General features: G+C 40.7%; 1 protein-coding gene across 2 annotated transcripts; it reads left to right on the top strand.

Moving 5' to 3' along the window:
- The first annotated feature begins 3007 nt into the window (after positions 1–3007).
- Positions 3008–22011, top strand: LOC134637700 (sodium- and chloride-dependent transporter XTRP3A-like). Of its 2 annotated transcripts, none has more exons than XM_063488190.1 (11): positions 3008–3212; positions 5635–5775; positions 6416–6507; positions 6620–6847; positions 8374–8484; positions 8585–8826; positions 11486–11654; positions 15405–15606; positions 17518–17677; positions 17817–17982; positions 20225–22011. In XM_063488190.1, exons 1-11 carry the CDS (start codon positions 3089–3091, stop codon positions 20393–20395), a joined length of 1806 nt encoding a protein of 601 aa, XP_063344260.1. In that variant the 5' UTR covers positions 3008–3088; the 3' UTR covers positions 20396–22011. The 2 variants fall into 2 exon arrangements, with proteins under 2 accessions (XP_063344260.1, XP_063344261.1); XM_063488191.1 differs by having other exon boundaries at positions 20264–22011.
- The last annotated feature ends 3002 nt before the right edge of the window (positions 22012–25013 follow it).

Below are 25013 nucleotides of genomic sequence, written 5' to 3' on the forward strand. Positions count from 1 at the left end.
ACATGTTACAGAATGCTACATGTATTTACAGGCTTTGCTCAGTGGCACAATGATTAGCACTGTTGCCTCACAGCAAGAAGGTCCTGAGTTCAGTTCCACTACGTGGCTGGTCCTTCTTGTGTGGAGTTTGCATGTTCTCCCTGTGTTTGCGTGGGTTCTTTCCGGGTACTCTGGCTTCCTCCGGCTAACAATTTACAAAATCCTTGATATAAATATGGTCTTCTAAACCCCATGCCCCCCTTTAGATTCATCACTGCAATAGAAAGTGGAAGGCTGCCTACAGCCTGCATTTAGCAGCCTGATTTAAAAATCATGTCAGACTAAGTTAACAGCTCATCTGTAGATTTTAATATAACTTCAATAACTTTACTACAAAGCATCCATCTGAGCTCTTCTTCTGTGCTCTTCGCAGTGTGTGTGTGTGTGTCATGGTTGTGGTCAATAGCCAACATATACTACTGGAAGTCTAACTAGTAACAGAACTAATAACTCAGGGGAATATAAGGACAATAAAACTAAAAATCAGTCAATGGGGGTCACTTTGGCTGTGACAATGAGATTTCTGTCCACTGCACTAAAATGGGGAAATCCCCCAGTTAGCCATAATGTTCGGGGTCTGTAAAGCACTTTATGAATGAGGACTGTGTGGAGGAGCCTGTATGAGTCAGGTGACAGGTGGTCCACCAGACTGACGAGCTGCAGCCAGAAACTGATTGTCCGTTTCTGGCCGAGTGTACTCAGCAGTGCAATCAGATGAAATTTGTGTCATTTTTTTCTGTTCATTTAATAACAGGATCCAGAGTCCACATTATTATCAACATTCACCCTGCAGAAAAACTAATAAGGGAGACCATCAGGACCAAGCCGGGTATCTTGGGTCTGGAGGTTTTGGAGAAATGTCCTCCCTTTCTTTCATCACAGCTGTCCCATGGCAGACGTTCTGTTGACTCACTGAGAGAGACATCAGTTCAGAAACCCCAGAAAGACTGAAACTTATTGCAGGGATCAAGAAGGAGTCACAGTCTTTACTAATAACTCCCTCAGTCCTGTAGAAAGGTACATAATTATGTCCACAGTTGGTTATAGCACATTGGGCTTTGCTATTTTAATCCTGTTTCTTTTATTGTGTGGACAGCAGCTGTGTTAGTAACAAACTGAGATATTAGAAACTACAGGCAGTCAGTGAGTGAAGAATACTGTGAGAACATTTTCATTCCTCAATGATTCATCTTCAGTTAAAAGTGTGTTAATGAGGAGATATTGAGTGCAAGCATTTTTTTAATTTGGTGTTACTGTCCTTACGGTCGTCAGGAGAGACAGAAACATGCTGCTGTTTGCACATATTCAACAATCAGCTCTGCACAGGAGCTGAAAGAGAGCCCAGTCTGTTGTTTGACGATCTTAACACTCACTTTGCTGTGGAGGAGCAGTACCTCTGATCTGAGCCCCTCCCAACCTCCTTGCTCTATCTGTATGGCCTTACCACGTGTATTTGTGATCTTTCACTCAGTGTCCGCAGGTAAGACCAGAAACACAGTCTGACTGGTAAACAAATATTTTCACTTTTCATATTCAGCTCATTTCATCATAGCAGACTGCAGACACTGTACCCCCCTCAAAAAAAAGGAACTGCGTGATGTCTTCTCTCAGCTGCTCCCTTTAGGGGACACCATAGGGCAGGGGTGTCAAACTCGCGGCCCGGGGACCAGTTGCAGCCCACGTCACTCCTACTTGCAGCCTGTATATTGACGTGAAGAAATGCAATTTGGCCAGTGAAGTGACTTTTTTTGTTAGGGAGGATTTGTTTGTTGTTGAGTGCAATAAGTTCTTTAAAAAATGATTTCATATGAAGGCAACGTGAGCAGAGAGCACAAACATGCTGAGGGATTGGCTGTGTTAGTTCAGTGAGAGAGTCAAAATCTCATGTGTACACTAATGTCTCCATTTGATTTTGTTAAATCCGAACACAATGATAGCAGAAGTGCTGCTACGTGTGTGGCCACACAGAGCACCAATGTGTTTATTTGGTAGTTCAATGAAAGGCTTCAGTTAGTTACAAGTGAGAAAAAAGCGTGTTCACATTGGCAGTTTTGTCTTGTTAAACAATATTTGAAATTTTAAAAAACACACAGAATGCTACATTTTCAGAAATATTTGTGGGTGTTTTCTTGTTTGTTTTTTGTACCCCTTGAACACTAAAGTGGCCCTCCAATGAGATGACAGTGGCCCACAGCTCATTTAAGTTTGAGACCCCTGCCATCTGCCTGTTTCATCCTTTTTAGTCACACCAACCCTCTGCATGTGCTCCTTAACTACATCCATGAACCTCCTCTGAGGTCTTCCTCTTTTCCCGCCTTCCTACCTGGCATCTCTGTCTTCATCATTCTTTGTTCACTACATCCACTCTGCCTTCTCTGCACATGTCCGAACCATTTCAACCTTACCTCTCTAATATTGCCTCCAAATCACTCAACCTGAGCTAATGTTCTCATTTGTAGCCCACTCTGGTCACTCCAAGTGAAAATCTTCCAATCCACCACTTCCAGCTCTGCCTCCTACTTTTTTGTTGGTTGGTTGGTTGGTTGTTAGCACCACCATCTACAATCCAGCATCTCGTAGGCCTGCTAACCAGTCATATCACCCCTGACACTCAGTTCCACCCACTCCACTCTGCCTGCACTCTCTTCTTCACCTCTCTTGTCCACTGTCAGTTGTTTTGAATGGCTGAGCCCAGGTACTCGTCTGGTTTCACTAGCTGTACTTGCAGCTTTGCTGTTACACCTCTCTCCCTCTCATTCACACACATTTATTCAGTCTTACTAGTATTGTGCTTCTTAAGGACTTTGGTTTTTCTTTGCCCCTCTCTCTGCAGTATGTATGTATGTATCAAATAAAAGAAACATCCACCTGGGTTATTTTCCATGCCCCACCCCCTTTACTAACACTTTGAATAACAGAAGCTTTTGGCTCCGCCTTCGCTACAGTCACAGAGGGCTTATAAGCCAGGCTCAGGTTGAGCACAGCTTCATCCACACAGCAGACACTAATTCTTTTGCGGGCTCGCTGAGGTTACACACAGGACCAAGTCATGGAAAAAGATGGAAGACCCAACTGGGACAGCCCCATGCAATTTGTGCTGGCGTGTGTATCATATGCAGTCGGACTGGGAAACGTGTGGCGGTTTCCATACCTCTGTCAATTACACGGTGGGGGTAAGTCCGTGTGACCCTCTTACACCAAGCCATGAGCAGCCCTTTCTTGTGCCTTTAACTACGGAGGGAGGTTTACGGAGATTATGTTTTGTGTATTTGATTTGAAAAGAAAAATCTCAATACTCTCTCTCTCTCTTCAAAGATTCAGTGGAAAGCAGTGATGTTGTACATAACGGTTTTTACTCACCTCAGCTGGTAAACGACAGTTATTACAGTCATGTGTCATGTAAACGTCCGTTTATAATTTTCTCAATACCATTGATTGAATTGTAAGTAACGTAATATTCTTTAATTGGTGTGAAGAGTTGTTCGAATAAGATTTTATCAAAGGGGGCGGGGCGTTCTCGTGGTAAATTTCCTACGGAATCCTTATGTGACTATTGTTAGCTCTCTCACTGCTGAAAACAATAATCAAAGTAGATGACGTTCATTGACCGTTTGGAGCGAAAAGCAAATAATAATAATCAGAAGCGGTTTTGAAGTAGGCTTGTTTAAACAGACTCCTGTAGCACCGTGATGAGAGTGATGAGAGTGCGCAATTTAAAGACGAACTAAAATAAACACAACGCAAGCATTCAGACATTTAAAAAAAGAAAAAATGTTTTCGCTTCTTCCCTGGAAATGTTTCCAACATATGGCACTTTATGCCGGGAGTGTTTTTCCCGATGTTTCTCTCTGACTGCCAGAATCTGACTCTGTGCGTCACCCGTCATTTACTGTGTGGATGTGGAATTTTTCAGCGTACTAATACGTACGACAGTACTGTGCTAGTGACCGACACCATAACACTTTTTTTCTTGGCAACAAATCACCTTTGTGAGTGTAATTAGAAACTCAGCACACTGTGAGTTGCAGAAGGAACAACGTGAAAAGATGTTTCACACATACAAGGTTGACCATAGCCAAGCACAGATAAATGGTCTTCTGCCAAGTAGGGAGACTGGTGCCAGTTGGGTCATGGGTTTGTTGGCACACTGTAATTCTCCAGACTGCTCAGAAGGGTACCATAAAAATCTAATTCAGAAATGCTTGTCCTCAGCCACTTATGCAAAACACCTAAAGGTCACAAGAGTGTCAGGTGAGGACAATCACCCCCCCCCCCCCCCCCCCCCCACACACACACACACACACACACACCATTTCCTTTCCACATACACAAATATATGTGCGCAAATATATTAGTTGCCTCCCAGATGAAGCCATAAATATAGCAGTACAGGTGGAAACAGACAAGGACAGAAAGTGTTGTAAAACATGTCCACAGATTAGATATGGTGCAATAAACACACATCAGCTCTAATTACTCTCTTGATGTGGAACTTCAAAGCTAGAAGTATTCAGCATCTTTAACCCTTAGATGCACACGTGGGATCAAAAATGACCCCATGGGTTGTTTTTCTTCAAAGTCTTTAAAATGAAAAGTTGTAATATAATCATATTCCAGGTATTCCTCATAAAATATGTTTGTAACATGAGGCCATTTGCATTTTTATTTATTTTTTCATTAATTAAAAAAAAATGCAGTTTTTGTATCACTACCCCACTCTTCCACAAGTGGGGTCAAAAATGACCCCAAACAGTGGAATCTTCTATGAACCTTTCATTCTTATCAACTCCGACTGTCCCACTTACACTTCTGATGGATCAGGAATTCATTTTTACACAGTAACATACATGATTTATAGTTTTCTGTGCATTTCAAACATTGTCCTTTCTGATGGGTTTTTTAATATCTAAAGTAACATGGCTGCTATGAGGACAGCTAGGATCCCTGTGGACCTTGCCCTACAAATGATCCAGGACGGATGGGATGAAGAGCCCATCGGAGGCACTGACTCAGAATCTGACATCTCAGATATAGAGGACCCAGACTATTGTCCCCCCCACTGAACAAGGCCAGTCAGATACAGAGGAGTCCTCTGATGAGTCCTCTGAAGAGGAAATGGATATTGAGTCTAACAGAATGAGCCCCTCTTACTCTTCTAGCCACAATATTCTGAATAGTCGGCCGGGGCTTGCACCTGGGTTTACTGCTGTCTCCCCAATAGATGCATGGAAGATGTTCATGTCTGATAATATAATAGAAGAGGTGCTGACATGCACAAACATGGAGGCACGAAGAGTAGCCACAGACAGGGGAAAAGATTGGAAACCAAGTTTATAGCAAAATGCATTGATTTTATTTGGGGTCACTTTTGACCCCACTTGTGGAAGAGTGTAGGTAGGTATTGGTAGGTTGTGCATCCAAGGGTTAATATGGCTCCTATCAGCTTAGAAAGTGTGCTTCTGGTTTACACTCATGGGAGTCTTAAAATGCTATGGTTGCATATTTTTTATAATTATTTGTAATTGTGGTGATGTTTATATAGCAAATTTGTCCACTGTATAACATCTGTACTGTATTCACCCTTCATGCTTTCAGGGGGGTTCTTAATCCCGTATCTCATCATGTTGCTTTTGGAGGGGTTGCCCTTATTCTACATGGAGCTCGCCATTGGTCAGAAGATGCGTTTAGGTAGCATCGGGGCATGGACTTCGATAAGCCCGTATTTGGGAGGATTGGGTAAGTGCTTGATTAAAATGAAGTCACAATGCATTTACTGCACAGCTGTAGCTACTAGACCAGGGCTGGGCAATCTCAGTCCACGAGGGCCGGTGTCCCTGCAGGTTTTAGATGTGTCCTTGAACCAGCACAGCTGATTTAAATGGCTAAATTAGCTCCTCAACATGTCCTGAAGTTCTCCAGAGGCCTGGTAACAAACTAATCATGTGATTCAGGTGTGTTGACCCAAGGTGAGATCTAAAACCTGCAGGACACCGGCCCTCGTGGACTGAGATTGCCCACCCCTCTACTAGACACTACTCGAGGTGTTATAAAGGAGCACCAAGGAGAGCCTTTCTGGTGACAAAACAGTAAGCAGTTTAAATGTTGCATTAGAAGAAGCTAAAAAGGAGTCTGTGCAAAGGAGCTACAGGCAGAGCTTTGTAGAGTGCTGTGGCTTTGTTTAAGTTTTAATCTTTCAAATGAACAGTTTAATTTTATGTAGACAATTTGATTCCATTTTATTTATATAGCGCCAAATTACAATAACAGTTGCCTCAAGGCGCTTTATATGCATGTACCCTACAATAGTACAGCAGGTATAAGTAACAAGTGTCAATGTGAGATTGGTGATTTTATTTGCAGTTCTTCTCTGTTTTAGGGCTTGCTAGCGTTGTGACATCCGTGTATCTCTGTCTCTATTACAATGTCATCAATGCATGGAGTTTCTGGTACCTCTTTCATTCATTTCAAGTGAGCTGCTAATTTTCAAACTACTGCAGTTTTTTCAAACACATGCTACATTGTTGTAGCTCATTTGGACGTAACACATCTCTGCTGCTCTTCATGTTTATGTCAATTGCAGTCAGTCCTGCCCTGGGCGGTATGCCCCATAAATTCAAACCGAACGGGACCTACAGAGGAGTGTGAGGTGGCTACACCCACCCAATATTTCTTCTACAGGGAAACACTGAACATCTCTTCTTCTATTGAAGAGAATGGAGGCATTCATACAGGACAGGCACTGTGTCTCGTGCTTGCCTGGGCAATAACCTACCTGTTCATTGTGCGAGGAGTAAAGTCAACAGGAAAGGTAAGGAGACTAATGAGTTTGTGTGATGCATATCAGAAGTGGATATGAGCACAACAATCGCCATCATGAAAATGCCACTTCATAAATTCTGATGCTAAGTACCATATCCCGAAATGCATTGTCACATAATTAAATGGTAAACAAACCAGTTCTTATATACCGCTTTTCAACTCTGCCTGAGCACTCACAGTGCTTTATACAATATAACAAATTAACAGTATAATTAACAGACCCACAGAATGACAAAATTCCCAATCCTAATGAGAACATATATCTTTTTTTTTTAAAAAGTCGTATCAACACAAAACCAAAAACAAGGAGCACAAAGCTGAAAACCACTCAAGGCAGTCCTACATATTTGTTTAATATGTGCGTTGAAGGACATGTCCTGGTCAAAAATGACTCCAAGGTTCCTCACAGTGTTACTGGAGGCCAAGGTAATGCCATCCAGAGTAAGAATCTGGTTAGATACCATATTTCTAAGATTTTCAGGGCCGAGTACAATAACCTCAGTTTGATCTGAATTAAGAAGCAGAAAGTTAGCGGCCATCCAGGTCTTTATGTCTTTAAGACATTCCTGCAGTTTAACTAATTGGTGTGTGTTATCTGGCTTCATGGACAGATAGAGCTGGGTGTCATCTGCATAGCAGTGAAAATGTATGTCTTCTAATGATGCTGCCTAAGGGAAGCATGTATAATGTAAACAGAATTGGTCCTAGCACTGAACCCTGTGGAACTCCATGGTTGACCTCAGTGTGTGAAGAGGACTCTCCATTTACATGCACAAATTGGAGTCTATTAGATAGATATGATACAAACCACTGCAGCGCAGTAACATTAGATGAGTCCACTGTCAGAGGTCATAAGAAGATCATTTGTAACCTTCACTAAAGCTGTTTCTGTGCTGTGATGAGCTCTGAAACCTGACTGAAACTCTTCAAATAAGCCATTTGTCTTTTAAAATCACTCTTTCAAGGTTTTTTGAGATAAAAGGAAGGTTGGCGATTGACCTATAACTGGCTAAGACTGATGGGTCAAGTGATGGATTTTTAAGTAACGGTAACAGTTAACTGTTTTAAGTTTAATATCAGTAGTATAAAAAGTGGCTGTACAGAATGTTCCATCTGTGAGATGGTTATGAGTAATTAGTTCTCTCAGTTCACTGTACTTAATATGAATCTAGCACAGTTCTTTGAGGTGTGGTGGAAGTGGAGATGTTCCTAGATATGGACCAACAGCAGCAACTGTGTGATGTTATGTCAATATCCACCAAAATCTCTGAGCAATATTAACAAGCCTTCTATACCACACAGCACATGGGGTATAACCCATTAGTAGCAATGTGTACGTAATAGAGGATTTGGTGAATGTAATTTACAAATATTTTTTAAACCAGCAGACCCTGGTGCCTAACTAAAAAAATACTGTAACACAAAGTTACAAAGTTATGATAAAATTCATTAACATTCCATCATCACACTTACACATTTAAACTTTTCTATAATTGTGCTGGTTGGCTTCTACAGGTGGTGTACTTCACAGCTACATTTCCTTATCTGGTCCTGTTTATCTACTTGATTCGGGGTGTCACTCTTCATGGTGCCATCAATGGCCTCAAATACATGTTCACACCCAAGGTAAGAGTGTCTAGGAAATGTGCTATGCAGATAAGGCTCTTCAGGTTTCATACTTAGAGTGGTTTATCTTTTATGTGTATGTACATTTGTCTGCTTTTAGATGGCTGAACTTGCCAATCCTAGAGCGTGGATCAATGCAGCCACTCAGATCTTTTTCTCCCTCGGTTTGGGTTTTGGCTCACTAATAGCCTTTGCTAGCTACAACCAGCACAACAACAACTTTCAGAACCAGGCCATCGTTGTCTCACTTATCAACAGTGGAACCTCTATCTTTGCCAGCATCGTCACCTTTGCCATCTATGGCTTCAAGGCTACTCTCAACTACGAGAACTGCCTGGACAGGTATGTATGTTTTGTGCTAATGCAGGGTTCCCGCTACACATGCAAGCATGCCTGTAAATTTACAGGTGTGTCCCTATAGGCGTGATATATTATACGGTTCAACAAGTTATTACAAATCCAGGCATGCGTACTTCAATTTCCAAAATTCAGAATATCACACATGCTTTGTAACATGCTGTTATACTAGCTCATTTTTAAAGAGGCTCTTTGTGGCCTCAAATCCAACTGAGTAACATAAAAAATACCACAAACTTTATCTTTGAACCAGTATTTTATATGTCAAAACAGCCAAATTTGTATGTTGTGATATGATGTTACAATTATAAAATCAGGATTGTAACAGTGTAAAACACTGGCATGGAAAATGTCTTGTAAATGACTTCTGGTTTCCAATACAAGCTGCAAACGACAATATTTAAGGCAGAGTGAGTAAACTATTGGCCTTAATTGGCATCAAAATATCTTGAATAAATCTTTTTTCTCATCTCAGAGAAAATAAGACATGGGGAATTTTTTTTCTTTTATGATATTTGTGAAAATAACGTGTGTCAGCTATTATTTTTAAACCATTCACCAAGCTAATCCCATATCAATACTATCCACATCAGCACAGTAGGGTCAGCAACATTTATGTCTTGTGCAGGAAAAGTTTTAAATTCAGCATAATTCAGCATTCCCGGACCATGAAACTGCAAACGCATTTGTATGGAGGTCAAACAAGGCAGTCTACATCAGATTTTTGGACTAGCCGTGCACATTACATTAGCTTGTTGGAGATAATACCAAGGACGAGTCTGTTTTAAGGTTATAAAAAAAATGAAAACAGCTGGTGCCCCAAACCCGGAAGCATTTGAGGTTTTAGTTTTGTTTTTCTTGGGTTTTCTTTTCATTCAGAGTGGTTTTAAATACGTCATAGAAATCTTAAATCTGACTGACTTTAAGCCATAGAAACCCTGCATGAGCTTCATTCAAATGAAATAAAACAAAACAAACAGTATAAGTGAGCGTAGAGGTACATATAAATCTGTTTGGTTTGTTTTTTCACTTGGACCCTAGACTGCAGTTTAAACATAGCTCTGGCCTGTGGGCATAAAATCAAAGCTAACAGTGACATTAGCCACATTAGCCATTAGCCAAACACAATGGATTTTCCTATTGTTGTGGGGACATTGCATCAAAATAAAAGTAATCCACTGGGTCTTCAGTTCCTCAGATGCCGGGAGTGCGTGAAGACGTCTGTGTTTGCGCTCGCAGCCAACAACTGAACATTTGGTGAGTTTTGTTTGTCGCTGAGACATTTTAGTGTTAGTTAGCTAAAGCGACTCTAGCAAGAAGTTAATAGCAGTGGGTGATGCAGCTGCTCAGGGATGGAGAGTGGGTCCTGGTTGGCCATGCTAGGGCAATGTCTGAGACCAGTGGCTGCAAAGCTGTGAGATCACAAGCTTATGGAAGTGCAACAAGGGCTCCAAATGAACAGTGTTTATTACTGTCGTCTAAACATCTTCATGCAAGTGCTTCTAAAATGACATGTATTAGTGCTTTTACATTGAAACCATTTTTAAAAAGTCTTCTTTAGGATGAAGGTGAGGTGGTATAAACACATCAATCGTTCAACCAGGACGCTCGAGTAATGCCTGGACCAGTATTTTGGGACCATTGTAAAACTGCGGTTTAGTCATTGTTTGGTTAGGTTGATGAACCGAAACTACTTGGTTATGTTTAGATTTAGAGGTTAGCATAAGGCTTGGAGAACAAAAACTACCTGGTGAGGATGAGGAAAGAGTTTGGTTTTGATTCTGTTACGTTATTAACAAAGTTACAGACAAGCTCAACAAAACTTATCTGAAAATGACGACACCAGTGTACATTTTGCACTTCTCCAATAAAGATTACATTGAAATGAAGCTGTATGTTGTGATAACAGCTGACACCATGTTCATCAAGAGCATAGTCTGTCACAGGTGTAGTTTCTGAAAACAGGCTGTGTGCATTTCTCTGTCAGTTGAGTAATTTTGTACTTTAACAACATAGCATGTTGCTTTGCTTTATCATTGAAAAGAAAAACCCACAAATGTTCTTTCTTTTACACAATAGGACTTTGGACCTAGAATCTGGTATACAGAACATGTGTCCAGTGTTAGATCACTTAATAACAAGACATAACAACTCTGAACAAATATGTGTGGTGTGGTGGAGGGTTGGGTGGATGGGGGGATTGGAGTTGATAGTAGTTGGGGGTTAGTGGTGGGGTGGGGGCTGGTATGTGGTAGGGGTCAAAGTACCATTCACATGAATGCCAAAACCCAACAGAACATTGTATTTCATTAACATAAGTGTCATTCACTACACCTGCCAGTGGTTGGTAGCAAAACATGAAGTGAATAAATGCAATGATTTTACAAAAGTAATACAAAAAAGTAAGAATGAAATGGTTGGTTTTTGCAGTTGAAACAACTAAGAACCAAAACAGTTAAAACTGTCTCTCATCTGCCCCAAAAACATAAGTGGACTGTAAACTTAGTTCAGTATCACATCAGTTCCCAGTCTAATAAAGGAAACACTTTGTGAAATACGTCTAAGTTCAACAGGTTGCAAAATGGCCTGTGCAATTATTGTTGAAGGTCAGGGTTAATTTGTGCTCCTTTTTCTTCGTTTTCAGAATGCGCATTCTGCTGCTAAATACCTTTGATCTAGCAGAAGACGCCATCAGCATGGACGGTGTTCTCGAGTGGACTGAGAAGCTGAACACAACATATCCAGAGCAGTTTGCCCAAATTGCTGACAAAGTAAGAGCGGGAGAGTGCAACCTGGAAAAGGAACTAGACACAGTGAGTTACACTCATCTACATACGGTAACCACACAGGAAACACTATTCAGTTATAAAATAATGGAAAGTTGGAAGTTATTTAAATCGGGAAGAAAAAGAGAAACGATAAATGATCAACGTTTGTCACCCAGAGTCTGATCGTACAGTTGAGTCAATACGTTTCTGGACCATGACACAATTTCTGTCATTTGGCCTCTGTACACTACCCCAGTATATTTTAAATAAAACAGTGAAGATGTGATTGACATGCACATAACACTTCAATTTAAAAAAGCTTAAGATCATGAGCTGTTCCTTTTGTCTGTCCAAGAACAGTGCACGCTTTTTAGATGTTTTCTGACAATCTAATCTGCCCTTTCTGTTTTGAGGGTAACCACTACCGTATTTTCCATACTATAAGGCGCACTTAAAATCCTTTAATCTTCTCAAATATCAACAGTGCGCCTTATAATCCGGTGCGCCTTATGTATGAATTCTGGTTGTGCTTACTGACCTCGAACCGATTGTATGTGGTACACGGTGCTCAAAAATCTGTCAAAAATGTTTCAGTCCGACTTTGGTAAGCTACGAAGCTGCACCGCTTGATGGATTGTTGGAACATTACGGCTGCCGTAGTCAGGAGCCTCGCGGAGTAATCTGGGTCCTAAACTCCGTCTGCTCCAGGTCCCAAAGTCAAACAAACACTGCAGCATCACTGAGAGTTAAAAACTGTCTAAATTCTTTCATCTTTAATAAAATGATCAGTGTTGCTGCTTTACCAGGTGTAACAATTAAGTTTAACATCCAGGCATCCATGAAAACAGGATTTATTACATTTAACGGAGTTAGAAGTTAGCAGGAAGTTAGCTCGCTAGCTTCCACCTAAACATGATATAGCATGTTCTGACTGAGAGATTTCTGAAACATTCAAACGTACAGCTCTGCTATCACTTCCAACATAAATGAGAAGAGAAAACTAAACAGCAGTGACGTTTGTAGGGTTACTGAAGTTGGGCTAGCTGGTATATAATGATGTGCTACGTGATCGCTAGCAAAACAGCTATGTTAGCATAGCATAAAGACAGTGAAGCTGGAGGATGAACGCTAACTTTTTTCCACTCGAGTTAACGTGAGGGTTCCCGATGGTCAGGGACAAATGCAATCGCATGGCAGGATGCTGTAAACGGACCAAACTTCAGTCAGGAGAACAACTGAGATAATCCATCCACAATACCAGGTTAGTCATTAATATACTGCAACAACATGGGAATAGAGCAGCTGCCAGAGAATTCAACATTAATGAATCAATGGAAGTGGAGGAAGCAAGAAGAATGAGTTGAGTAAAGTTTGACTTATCTGACTGTTTTGTTTACCTCAATGCGCTTTATAATCCGGTGCACCTTATGGTTGAAAAATACGGTAGTTTGCACTTTCCTATAAAGCCTCTGTACATGCATTGATAAAGGTAACCAGGTGTACCAGATTGCTGATTTGACCACTCCGAAGTTTTTGCCGTCTCTCTTACAGTTTTATTTTAGTTCTTCATCTTAATGATCTCCTCCTTCAGTTTGGAGTTCAAATTAAATCAAATAAAATTTGTTGTTGCGAGGTACTAACTAAACTACAAAAACGCTATGCACCCTCTAGTGTCCAGATGTTGAATAGCATTTTAATACCTGAAACTGCCACAGTCCAACAAGAACGTTTAAATGACAGGTTAACAAATACAAACATAAACAAACAAGCGAAAAACTTTAGGGTTGGCAGTTTTTCTCTGTTTGTTTTCAATGCCATGTTTTAACAGATAGCTATTTTCAGCTCTTTACACGGACACTAGGGAGAAATGCAAAAATAGAGCACACAGCATGAGGGGATGTATGACAGCGATGTGACACTGGAGACTTAAAGACACACGACATAATTAGGGAGATGGAACACACCAGGGAACACAGATGAACTAAAACTGAACAAAGAGACAGACATAAGTACAAATAAGGACATAGGGACAAATAAGATGGGAAGTAACACACACTGAGACCCAGACTAAGACGTGAACTAGACACTGGGACTAGGGATAAACAGATACATGACAGACTGGGGAGACAAAGGATGAAACAAGACAAGAGAGGAAACATAGACAGGTAGACAGAACACAGACCAGACAGAGACATGACTGAGCTGAGGGAGAGAGACAGACACAGAGACATGAAATAGATGGGTAAATAAACACGGAGACGAGACTGACTTTCACAGGAGACGCTGAGGAGAGAAAAACAGGCAAGACAAAGACACAGAAGGAACCTAATAATATCAAACAAGAGACCATGAACCAGAAAGACCGATAAACCCAGAGACACTAAAATAACTAAACTCAAGACTAAACCATACGAAGTTTGAACTTCAATCATCTTCTGAATGTAAAGGAAAGAATCATGAATCCAAAATAAAACTAAACACTGTGTCAAAGACCCAGGACAGAAACTGTCTGCCTGCAGGGCTGAACACTTGTGGGATTAGTTTGAGTCTGCTGTTCATGCCAGTGACCAGCACGACCACACTGACAGATCCTGGTTGAAAGTTTGAATGCCATCCAACAGCAGTGTTTGACCAAGCTGAGGAAAAGAATAATAATTTATAATAAAATAATAACATGCTACTGAGGCCCCTGTTTGTTAACTGTCAGTATGTGTTGTTTCTTTAATCATCCGTCCATCCAACCAACAACACCAAACAACTCAACTCAACTTGACTGCTTAAACCACAAATGTATTATTTTAGACTTGGTCTCTCCGTGGTATTATATCACTTCCTGTTCCTGTTACAACACACGGTGGTTTTTTGTGTAGTTTTTCTGTGTAGCCCATTTAATTAAAAACCTATAGCTAATGACTAAAATATACCACTTGTGCTGCCTGTCTGTACAACCCGATATCAAACACCCCGATCCACAGTGCCCATTTCACGCTTTGCCTCCAAAACGTAAAATCTACACGTTGCATTAAGTTGAAATAAGCTGCAGTACCAGCAGAGGGAAATATCTGATTTCAAGCCAACATGAAAATAATAACAGGAAAGCGTTTAAACAGATAATATTAACACATTCGCATGTATATCCATATTAGCCGCTTAATCGGGACCGTGATGATGCTGGGAGCCTGGGATGTACTTTGTACGTTACGATTTTGTGACGTTAAATATATTTTCTCCCCCTGCTGGTAATGCAATTTCTGCATGCAGTAATGCAACTCATGCATGTTTGTCTCTCTCACGTTTTAGAGAGGCAAAGTGTGAAGTGGACACGGTGGCCCGGCGTGTCTATTACACGTTTTGCTATGATACTGGGTTGGTACTTTACATATTTACACTCCACCCTGGCTGAATTGTAAAATATTTTTACTTATTTAGGTTAAAAAATATTTACTATATTACCAAAAATTGAAAACACCTCAGTACACTGTATTTTTGGAAAACTGTGCATAATATTTCTGCAGGAAATATGTTCCCCATCAGTATGATATATGATACAGTACATCGTCTCCATTTTCACAGACATGAAACCTCTTTACTGTAATTATAATTATTGAGATAAGGTTGTGGCATGTGCATCCATTTATAGGTATTTTATAAGAATGAATGATCTCTGTGAAACGTGTGTCTGTATAAATAATAAAGAGACATTTTGAAGTCATTTTATTTGACATATGAATGTAAAAAACTGACACTAAATTCAGTTTCTGTTTCAACTATAAACTCCCGTTATTTTTGTTTCAGGCAGTAGAGGGGACAGGCCTGGCCTTCATAGTGTACAGTGAGGCCATTAAGAACATGCCTTTGCCCCAGCTGTGGTCTGTACTGTACTTCTTCATGCTCCTGCTGTTAGGAATGGGCAGCATGTTGGGAAACGTTACAGCCATCATCACCCCGTTACGTGATTTCAAGATTATGTCCCGCATGAGCAACGAGTTGTTCAGTGGTAAGATCCGTACTGATGTTGGTGGAGAAGGTCTTCGTACTTTCTGCTGCTATGTATTCTCACTGAACTATTGCCACACTTTTCCTGTCTGTCTGGTTGGGTTACAAACACACTGACTGTGGTAAAGATCAGCATTTATGTTTATTGCAGCTTATAAAACTAGTTTTCAGCTGAGTGCACAAAGTTAAATAGAATTCAAAGTAGTAACTTGTGATGCTCCTACTTCCTACGACAGGCCGTGCAGATATTATCAAAGTCATTCTTTATGGTCCTACCATTCTGAGAAGGCAGATGTCTGGGAATACCAGGAGCTTTACGCTGTGTGAGAATTTGGCTTTTAGTAAAAAGAGCTTTGAGTGTTCAGAACAAAAAGGCTTTATAATAGTTGGTGTGTGAAGCAGGCAGGATTGGACCCAAACGCAGACACACAGCTTCATTGCTGGGATGCCAGAAATACTAAACTAAACTAAACTAAACTGGAATACAGGAACCTAAACTAAACACAGGGAGTAACACACAGCTCGGAGGAAGAGGATGGTGGGAGACGCAGACATAAATATGCACGAGGGCAAGCGAGGGAACAAACCACAGCAGGGACCACAGCTGAACATGATCTAACTAAGGAGACAGGGGTATACAGAGCATTTATGCATTTACAGTACACATTTAGCTGCAATACTCAAACGGGACCTTCATAATTGGTAACGGGCGCAAAGGTTATCCAGCTGACACTCCCCATCGCTGCACATCCTCCCAGATGCTCGGCCAATAGAATCAGGCCATGATTCGATTCCAGAGTTTTATCATATCCCACGTGACCAGCCGTCAGGCTGTAACGAGCCACCCGAAAAATCATTTCCCTCCAGCTTTTTAACACTTGAAACTGGTTGTGTTCTTCTGGTGTCTCAGTCACTCAACACAATCTGTCTCCAATGAACACAAAGTGCGGAAATGTTACTGTTACATTAGGGCACACTGTTTGACCATCAGTTTTCATGACTTGGTCAAAGGCTGAGTGTAGGGTGTTATTATGACACTGCTGCGGTGGAAAATCTATTGGAACCAACATGATCTCCTGTGAAGGCCCTGCTACGTCGGACGACCCCACACCATAGCTGAGTGCAGCAGAGACACCGCATGCCTCTACCAGCTGTGAATGCACCACTGCGCACTGCCCCATTAACTTACTGAACCCGGGCCAGTCCGTTCCATAGCGGGAGACGCCGAGACACAACAGAAGAAAACAGATTATTGGAGGCGGCGCTGGGGACTCTTGGGGCCCTCTGGGGCCAGGACCGGCCAACCTCCTGCCACTGGCTAAACAGTCATGGCAACCTCAAGGCTTGCCTGCCAGTGACTGCAGACCCACTTCGCTGTTGCCAGGAGCTCCTCCACGAATCGTTCTGGGAACACTGTGTTCAACAGCTGAGCTGCTCCTGGTACAGGGCCAGGCTGCAGCCACCTGACCAGGATGTGTCCTTCAGTGTGCATATTAAACCAATATGTAAGACTGCTTTCTTCCATTTGTGCAATATCTCTAAAATTAGAAATATCCTTTCTCACAGTGATGCTTAAAATTTAGATCATGCATGTATTACTTCCAGGCTGGACTACTGTAATTCATTATTATCAGGAAGTCCTAAAAACTCTCTGAAAAGCCTTCAGTTAATCCAAAATGCTGCAGCAAGAGTCCTGACAGGGACTAGAAAGAGAGAGCAGATTTCTCCTGTTTTGGCTTCCCTTCATTGGCTCCCTGTTAAATCCAAATTCTGAAAAAAATAATTCTGGAAAAGAAGGGAAAAAAAGGACGTGCCCACTTTTGTCCCTAATCCTCTTCCGTATAAAGCAGCTCATTGTGACTGGTGTTGTAATTTGGTGCACCAGTGACTGAGGTGTGAGCTTTTCTTGCAGGTTTGGTGTGTGTGTTTTGTCTGCTGCTGGGCCTGGGCTTCACCACCACGTCAGGGAATTACTGGTTTACCATATTCAACGACTACGCAGCCTCTTTCTCTTTGCTGTTCATCGTCCTCATTGAGGTCATAGCTGTTAGTTACATCTATGGAATTAAGAGGTATGTGTTGTCATTGTGATTGTTTCCACATTTGTTACTGTAGATTAAAACCTTTTTATTCTGGCTATAAATAATGTACTACTACTCTACTGCTGTAAAATTCAGTAATCGATACGAACATGTTTTCTACTCTCTTTAGGTTTGAAAAAGACATAGAAGACATGCTTGGTCATCGTCCCAACTGGTACTGGAAAATCATGTGGGCAGTAACCAGTCCCTTGCTCCTTATTGGCCTCTTTATATTTTACATCATTAACTACATCCAAGGAGGGACACCCACTTACCAAGCATGGAATAAAGAGCTGGTGAGTTCTGGTTTCAATATTCCCGACGTGTAGACACTTTTTCTTTCTCCTCAACAGACAGTATGGATTATAATTGTTGAAGGTTAGGTCATGTTTAACAAAGTCTCCTGTGATACCGTGCACTCCAAAAAGGAAATAAGTGGAAAAATCTGGTGGAAAATGGCAAAAAAGATGGTGTAGTGCACTATTAAATAGGATTGTTTGGATTTAAATGATGCTTTGAATCGACAACTTCCAAATAGCTCAACAAATCAAGACGCAAAAGTAAAGGAAACGTTTTCATTAGCTCATCCAGCCAAAGGACCAAAGTCCGTCTGCCATCCAACCAGAATCTGTACTCCTCCTACAGTATTGATCTGAAGTTTAAAGTGCACATAATTATCATGTAATAGGTGAGGTGTAAAGGCTGCTGTCTTTCTGCAAAGTCAATCTCTACAGACCTCCAAATATCCCATAACCTTCAGACTAACTCAAGAACATTGCACAGAGAGATTAATGCGCAGTGCAAAGTGTCTGAAGCAGTGATCTCAAAGCTTGCTGCCACTGAACTCCAGAGGAGTGCAGACGTGTTCTCTTGAGTGACGAATGACAGAATGTCTGGCAATCCAATGGACCAGTCTGTTTTGGTGGTTGCTAGGAGAAAGGTACTGTGTAACGTTTGGGTGGGGGAGTTTATGGTGTGGGGTTGTTTCCCAGGAGCTGGGCTCAGCCCCTTAGTTCCCGCAGAATTCCATTAATGCTTCAGCATACCAAGACAGTTTGCACAATTTTATGATCCCAACTTTGTGGCAACAGTTTGGGGATGTTCAATGAAGAACAAGTATCTGTCATTTTATTTATTTATAAAGCACATTTAATAACAAGAAAGAGTTGACCAAAGTGCTGTACAACATAATAATTAAACAATAACATTAACATCATCAAACACGTAGGAAAATGTGTATAAAAAAATTGGTAACTCTCATGCAGTATAGCAGTGGTTCCAAACTTTTTTTTGTTAGGCCCTCCTTTGTTTTACAAGAAAAACTTCAGGCTCTAGAGGGCGTATAAAGCTGCAAAAGGTCAGACAAATAGTCTGGTGCTTGGCCATTTAGCACTTTATAAGTCAAAAGATGTTAAAATTTAATTCTAAAATTAAATTTTAACATCTTTTGACTGTGTATGTGAGAGGCGTAAGAGTGAAAGCAGATATTATGCTTCCTAAAAATTAGGCCTGGGGGAGCATATAGATTGAAAATAGAATTGGGCCTAATACGGAACCCTGCAGGACACCACAAGTAAAAGGAGCTGTGGAGGACGTAAGTCCTCTCGGAGAGGTAGGACCTAAACCATTCCAAAGGGATACCTTTGATATCACATTGCTCCAATCGCAAGATCAGATTACTGTGGTCAACAGTATCAAAGGCTGCAGTTAAATCTAGAAGCAGGAGCACAGCTGAGTCACCTGAATCGGTGATTAATAAAATGTTTTTAACAATTTTTAGTGCTTTTGTGTGTGTGTGCTGTGGTAGGTTTTGAAGCCCGACTGGAATTTCTCAAAAATATTATGACTATTTAGAACTCAAGATTAGTCAAAGACTGATCTTGAGTTTATCGTGGTACAGACAAATGAGATTTGCTAAACTTTCTGAAGAGTTGTTGAAGCTCCTCAGACTGAAGCAAATCTATCATTCAAGAGTTTGAATTCCACCAAAATCCTAATCAGACAGAATCCTTGGAATCACGGAGATATTTTGATATAGGGAAGGAAGTTTGATGCCATCCATGTACACAGGGATCAAACTGAAAATTAGCAGTCAAAAAATTATAATTAAAAGAATCAGAAACAGGAGAAACACCCTTCTGACACAATGTTAGTGATGACATTGGATACTACTTTGGCAGAGTTGGCTGGAGTGTAAATGAGTAATGCAGTGTAACAGCAAATTTATTTTTAAACTGCACTGTCATATTATCTTATTTTATTCTACAATTTTATTTATAACGTGTTGTGATTTGGATGGAAACATGATATTATTGTACAAGCAGAATACACACTCGTCAAACTGAACATCAGTGATGACATTTTTATTTAGCCGTACCTTTCACGTAGTTATGAGTCCTTACCAAGATTAGGATCTATGTTTGCAGCTGTACCGCTCTACAGACTGATGCTGTTATAATCAGATTGAAAAGCAAAGTAAATATTGTGAGTTGATAGCAAAGTTTCTGCTAATGGTGAACTGTATGTGTGGTTTCCCAGGGTGAATCAGTAGTGACGGAGTACCCCGTCTTTGGTCAGGTCTTCATCGTGCTGTTGCTGGTGTCGTCAGTCAGCTGTGTTCCCCTCACAGCTCTGTATGCCTTCTGTAGGAAGAGGAAAGATCGAGCCTATGAAAAGCGTCCATCTCCTGTGAGTACAGTATCAGTGTAGGGACCAAACCTGTCATTTCCTGCTTCCTGGACCTCCCAATATCTGCACTTCAGCTGAACAGCAGGACTACAGTATTTCTTACCTAATACCGAGTGGGTCGGTGGTATTTGATTTGAGTTTCACCTTAGCGACGGCCCTTTTGGACTGTTTGTCTGCAAAAACGACGTTGTTCCCGTGTTGCCGTAGTAACAGCGTAGGCGACATCAAACACAGGCGTTCTTTGTTTAGAATCCTTTGAATCTATTGTTGTATTATTTCTCTCAGTATTAAAGTCAGACGTCTGTCAGTACTCAAGTCTACAACATTCAGAAGAATATCCTCTAAATCTCAACTGTGGAACATTATTGCTCATATTCTTAGATGTAGTTTGTCTGACTGTCAGATGTTTAAATATAGTTGTAATTTGGTATTTTGTTTGTCGTCATTTTTCTAAATAGTAGCACAGTATTATGAATGTATGTACATAAGCTACTATGAGTTTTAAAAGTATTGTTTTAATCATTTTTTCCCATCTTACACACTGTAAACATGCAAGCAGTAGTGCACAGAAGTGAGCACTAAAATATCGTAGGCATCAAAAAAGGAAGTCCTGTCCTGTCACACTATAACATCGCACTATAGTGGACTTTTTAAATAATTTCGACTCGCCTGTTTCTGTCTAATAAGAATAGTGGTTGGTTAAATTCTCACTCACATGCTAGATTAGAGCCTGTGACAACAATCTCATTACAGAGGTTCTACTTTCTGTTTTTAAGTATTTTTGAGCAAAGAGGCGTTTTTGTATCACTACCAAAAATGACACTTGATTCAAGACTCGAGCTGGAACTGTTGGACTGCACAACAGGAAGCTGAGACGTATCAAACCACATCGGCTGATTTTCTTTCTTTAAGGTAAATATGATGGACATATCAGCCATTGGGTTTTCCTGTCATCTAATTATAGCTGTGACTGATGTGTCAGACAGAATTATGTGTGTACGAATTATCTCTACATAAGTATTTTTGATAACTAGTTTTTTTATTCATTTTAAAAGGGCTGGCAGCTCATTGTGAACCAAAATACCTGTATGAGCCAATAGTGCTGTGCCAAAACACAACTGTAATAAAAAAATTTCTTTGTAGATTCCCAAATATGTCAAATGTGTATATACTGTTGGATATGTGTCATCGAATGACCGAATAATTGGACTAATCAAAAATGTGATTTTTGCTTTGTGCCAGTGAGTCAATAAACGATGAACTGTCAGTAGAAAGTAGTTTGTCAGTTTTCTTGAACATAAAGCATCTCGTAAGTCACTATGTTGTCTTTCAGCTTCAGCTGAAATTCATTTGGGGGGTTTTGATTAAAGAAGTAAGACATTTATGTGCGTGTGTGTCTTTTAGAAGACAGACGTCTTTTTTCTTGATGGATTCTGTCCCAGTACGTCTGTAAATACCGAGTTTGAAATCTTGAACTGCTTCTTATATAAAACCAGTTGACCTTTAACCATTACAAACATCAATGGAGTGATGTTTGTAATAATTTGGACACGTTTTTTGCACACTGCCACCTGCAGGTGTTCATACCTGACTGTAGGAGTCAAATGTAAATTCCATAATAAACTCCTGACCTGTCTGTTCCTGTGTCTTGTTTTTATTGACCTTGTTGCATCTAAATGTTCATGCATATTTCATATGCATCCTTGTTATGGAATACATTTTTATGAACTTCAGTTACAGGATAACAGGTGGTTTCATAGGTCAGGGAGGCGTTAACCTGTCACTGCTAAAAGGGAGTTTTTCCTTCTCGCTATAAGTGTTTGCTCTTGTGCGGTCGTCTGATTGTTGGAGTTTTCTTTGTAGGATCTTTCACTTATAATGTAAAGTGCCTTCAGACAACTGTTGTACTGATTTTGCTCTATATAAATAAAACTGCAAGGGTTTAGAAATATGCTGAAAACTAAATATCAGCAGGTCTATGACATGATGCTGACATTCTAAACAGATCATGGGGTAGCCGTGGCTCATAAGGTGGGTTGGAAAGTTGGTGGTTTGCTCCTCGCTTGAACGTGCAGACTGGAATAGCTATCCTTGGGCAAGAGACTAAAGCCTGAGCTGTTCCTGACGCACAGTGAATTGTGTGACTGTGAAACAAGGTGCATATACAGAAAAAAGCACTTTGAGTGACTCTTATAGAAAAAGCATCCCCAGCTACAATAGGAAAGTGCAGCGTGAATATACTTACAGTCAGTTTTACTTCATGAGTCCTCGTGATGCTGTTTGTCAAAGGATTTTTGTATGTTCCTTCCTTCTGATGATCATAGCACCTGTAATATCATAATGTACCATGATAGTATCATTGAGCAGAGTCACACTGCGTGGGGATGTGACTAATGTCAGCTGTAAAAACAAAGTGTCATCTGGCTCATTGAATCCCAATGTGTTTGCATTTATAACTGAAAACTGATTACACTGCTAATTATGTGGTTAGATTTCTAATTACAATTCACAATGACAGATGGACACATTTATTTATTAATGTGCTGTTTTTGGTGTACTGAAACTATTTAGCAGCTATTATACTTTATACACACGATACCTGAAAGCCTGTTTCTCTAAAGTGAAAAAATAAAATGTCTATACCCGTATAAAGACAGTGGGAGCCTTTATTTTATTCTTGGTTCTCGGTGTTTTGCAGGTTTGACTCGTGGGAGGTCGCCCAGCATTCTTGAACATTCAGGTTAATCTGATTTGGTATTTTAAGCTTCCTTGTTTCGTCATCAACTGATCCTCATCACAGCAAATTAGTCCTTGATTACACCGAGGTAATTGTTGTTATGAAATGACAGAAAACTAAATCTAATTCAATTTAAACAGTATGGTATTGCTGTTACTCCTAAAATCCTTTTGTTAAAAAGAGTGAAATCTTTGACTAATCAATAGTACAGTTTCACTCAAAAAATGTTCTTAAATTAATTATTCCAGCTCAAACAGTATGACATAGAGACATTTCACTGAATCAACACTATAGCCCCTTTTCCAGTAGTACCCAGTTTGATGGACTCATCACAGATCCTCACGACTCGCGGTTTTCATTACAACCCAGTACTACTTTGTGTGCGTGGTTGTCGTCATAGCATCTCATCTGTGCGTCCCGCAACGTAATTAATATGCGACATGAACGTACAACAAAGGTGGACATCAAGCCAACGATATAGCTGCTGCTCGCTCTGTGGCAGCAACTATATCGACTCCAGAATCTCCGAATTTGGATTTCTTTCTTAGAATTCTGGAAAAGAAGAAAAAAAAAAGACGTGCCCACTTTTCTTTTTTTCCAGTGGCCCTAATCCTCTTCCGTAGAAAAGGGGCTTATGTAATGACATCACATTTTAAATCACTGGGTGCTCTTTCTATGGCAGCAGTGCCCCAGCTGTGGATATGGACATGATGGAATAGATGGAGTAACATAAGCCACAGGACGTCCACCCAAACAGCTGTAGTTTATGGCCTGTGTAGGACACAGAAAGGTTTTACCTGTTACCTGTTTCTAAAACTAGATTAACTTTATTTTCACTGCAGCACGGTGGCACAGTGGTTAGTGCAGTGGCACTGTCGCCTCACAGCAAGAAGGTCCTGAGTTCAAGTCCACAATCAGTTTCTGTGTGAATGTTCTCCATGTTTGCACGGGTTCTCCCCGGGTACTCCGGCTTCCTCCCACAGTCTAAAGACATGTCATTAGTGGGCGCAGGTTAATTAATGATTATGAATTGTCCACAGGTGTGAATGTGAGTTGTCTGTCTCTATCATGTGTTAGCACTGCGACACACTGGCAGCCTGTCCAGGGTACCTGCCTCTTGTCCTAAGACACCTGAATTAGGCTCCACTCTCCCCCTGTGACCCTGAATTGGATAAATGGAAGAGATTGGATGGACCTCAAAAATCTAGCCTCTAGGGCAGTGGTTGAGCAGGTGAATATATATCATGTGGCCCAGGTTTGAGTCTGACCTGTGGCTCTCTGCTGTGTGTTCCCCTTCTCTCTTCAAACTTCCCTCTCTGTCTTGAGTGCTCCATTATCCAACAAAGGCTCAAAAAAGTCTACACACAATACCCAATCATGACCGAGTGAAAACAGTTTGAAATTCCTATAATAAACACCTTCATTTAGAAACACTTTTGGGCATCAAATGCTATAAAATCAAAGTTCAAAGTACTTCAGTCATTACTCTGATATATGACAGTAGTTAAGATCACATCTAATCAAACCTGATAAAGCCATCCTGAAATAGACGTCAGCAATAAACACTAGTCGCTGCAAGAAGGGAACAGATATTTTGCAGCATTCAAGGAGGTGAAGAAATATATAAAAAATATTATTATGCTCTCTTACACATTTTTAGTCAGCCAGACTCATCACAGGGAGAAAACCCTTCAGCTTAGACTGTCTGGACTGGAGCTGACAGTAACTGATGGTAGTATAATCTGAATAGCTGTCTTCAGAGTAGATTTCCCCCAGCAGGTGCACAGGTTTTGCAGGCATCTATCTGTAAATATCACCCTGAAGCATCGAACAATATGAATTAATTTGCCTGCAAACACGAGTCACACAGTTTTATGGGGTTCCACTTCTCAGCTGTTTTCT

Source organism: Pelmatolapia mariae, linkage group LG10_11 (genome assembly GCF_036321145.2).
Source record: "Pelmatolapia mariae isolate MD_Pm_ZW linkage group LG10_11, Pm_UMD_F_2, whole genome shotgun sequence".
NCBI lineage: Eukaryota > Metazoa > Chordata > Actinopteri > Cichliformes > Cichlidae > Pelmatolapia > Pelmatolapia mariae.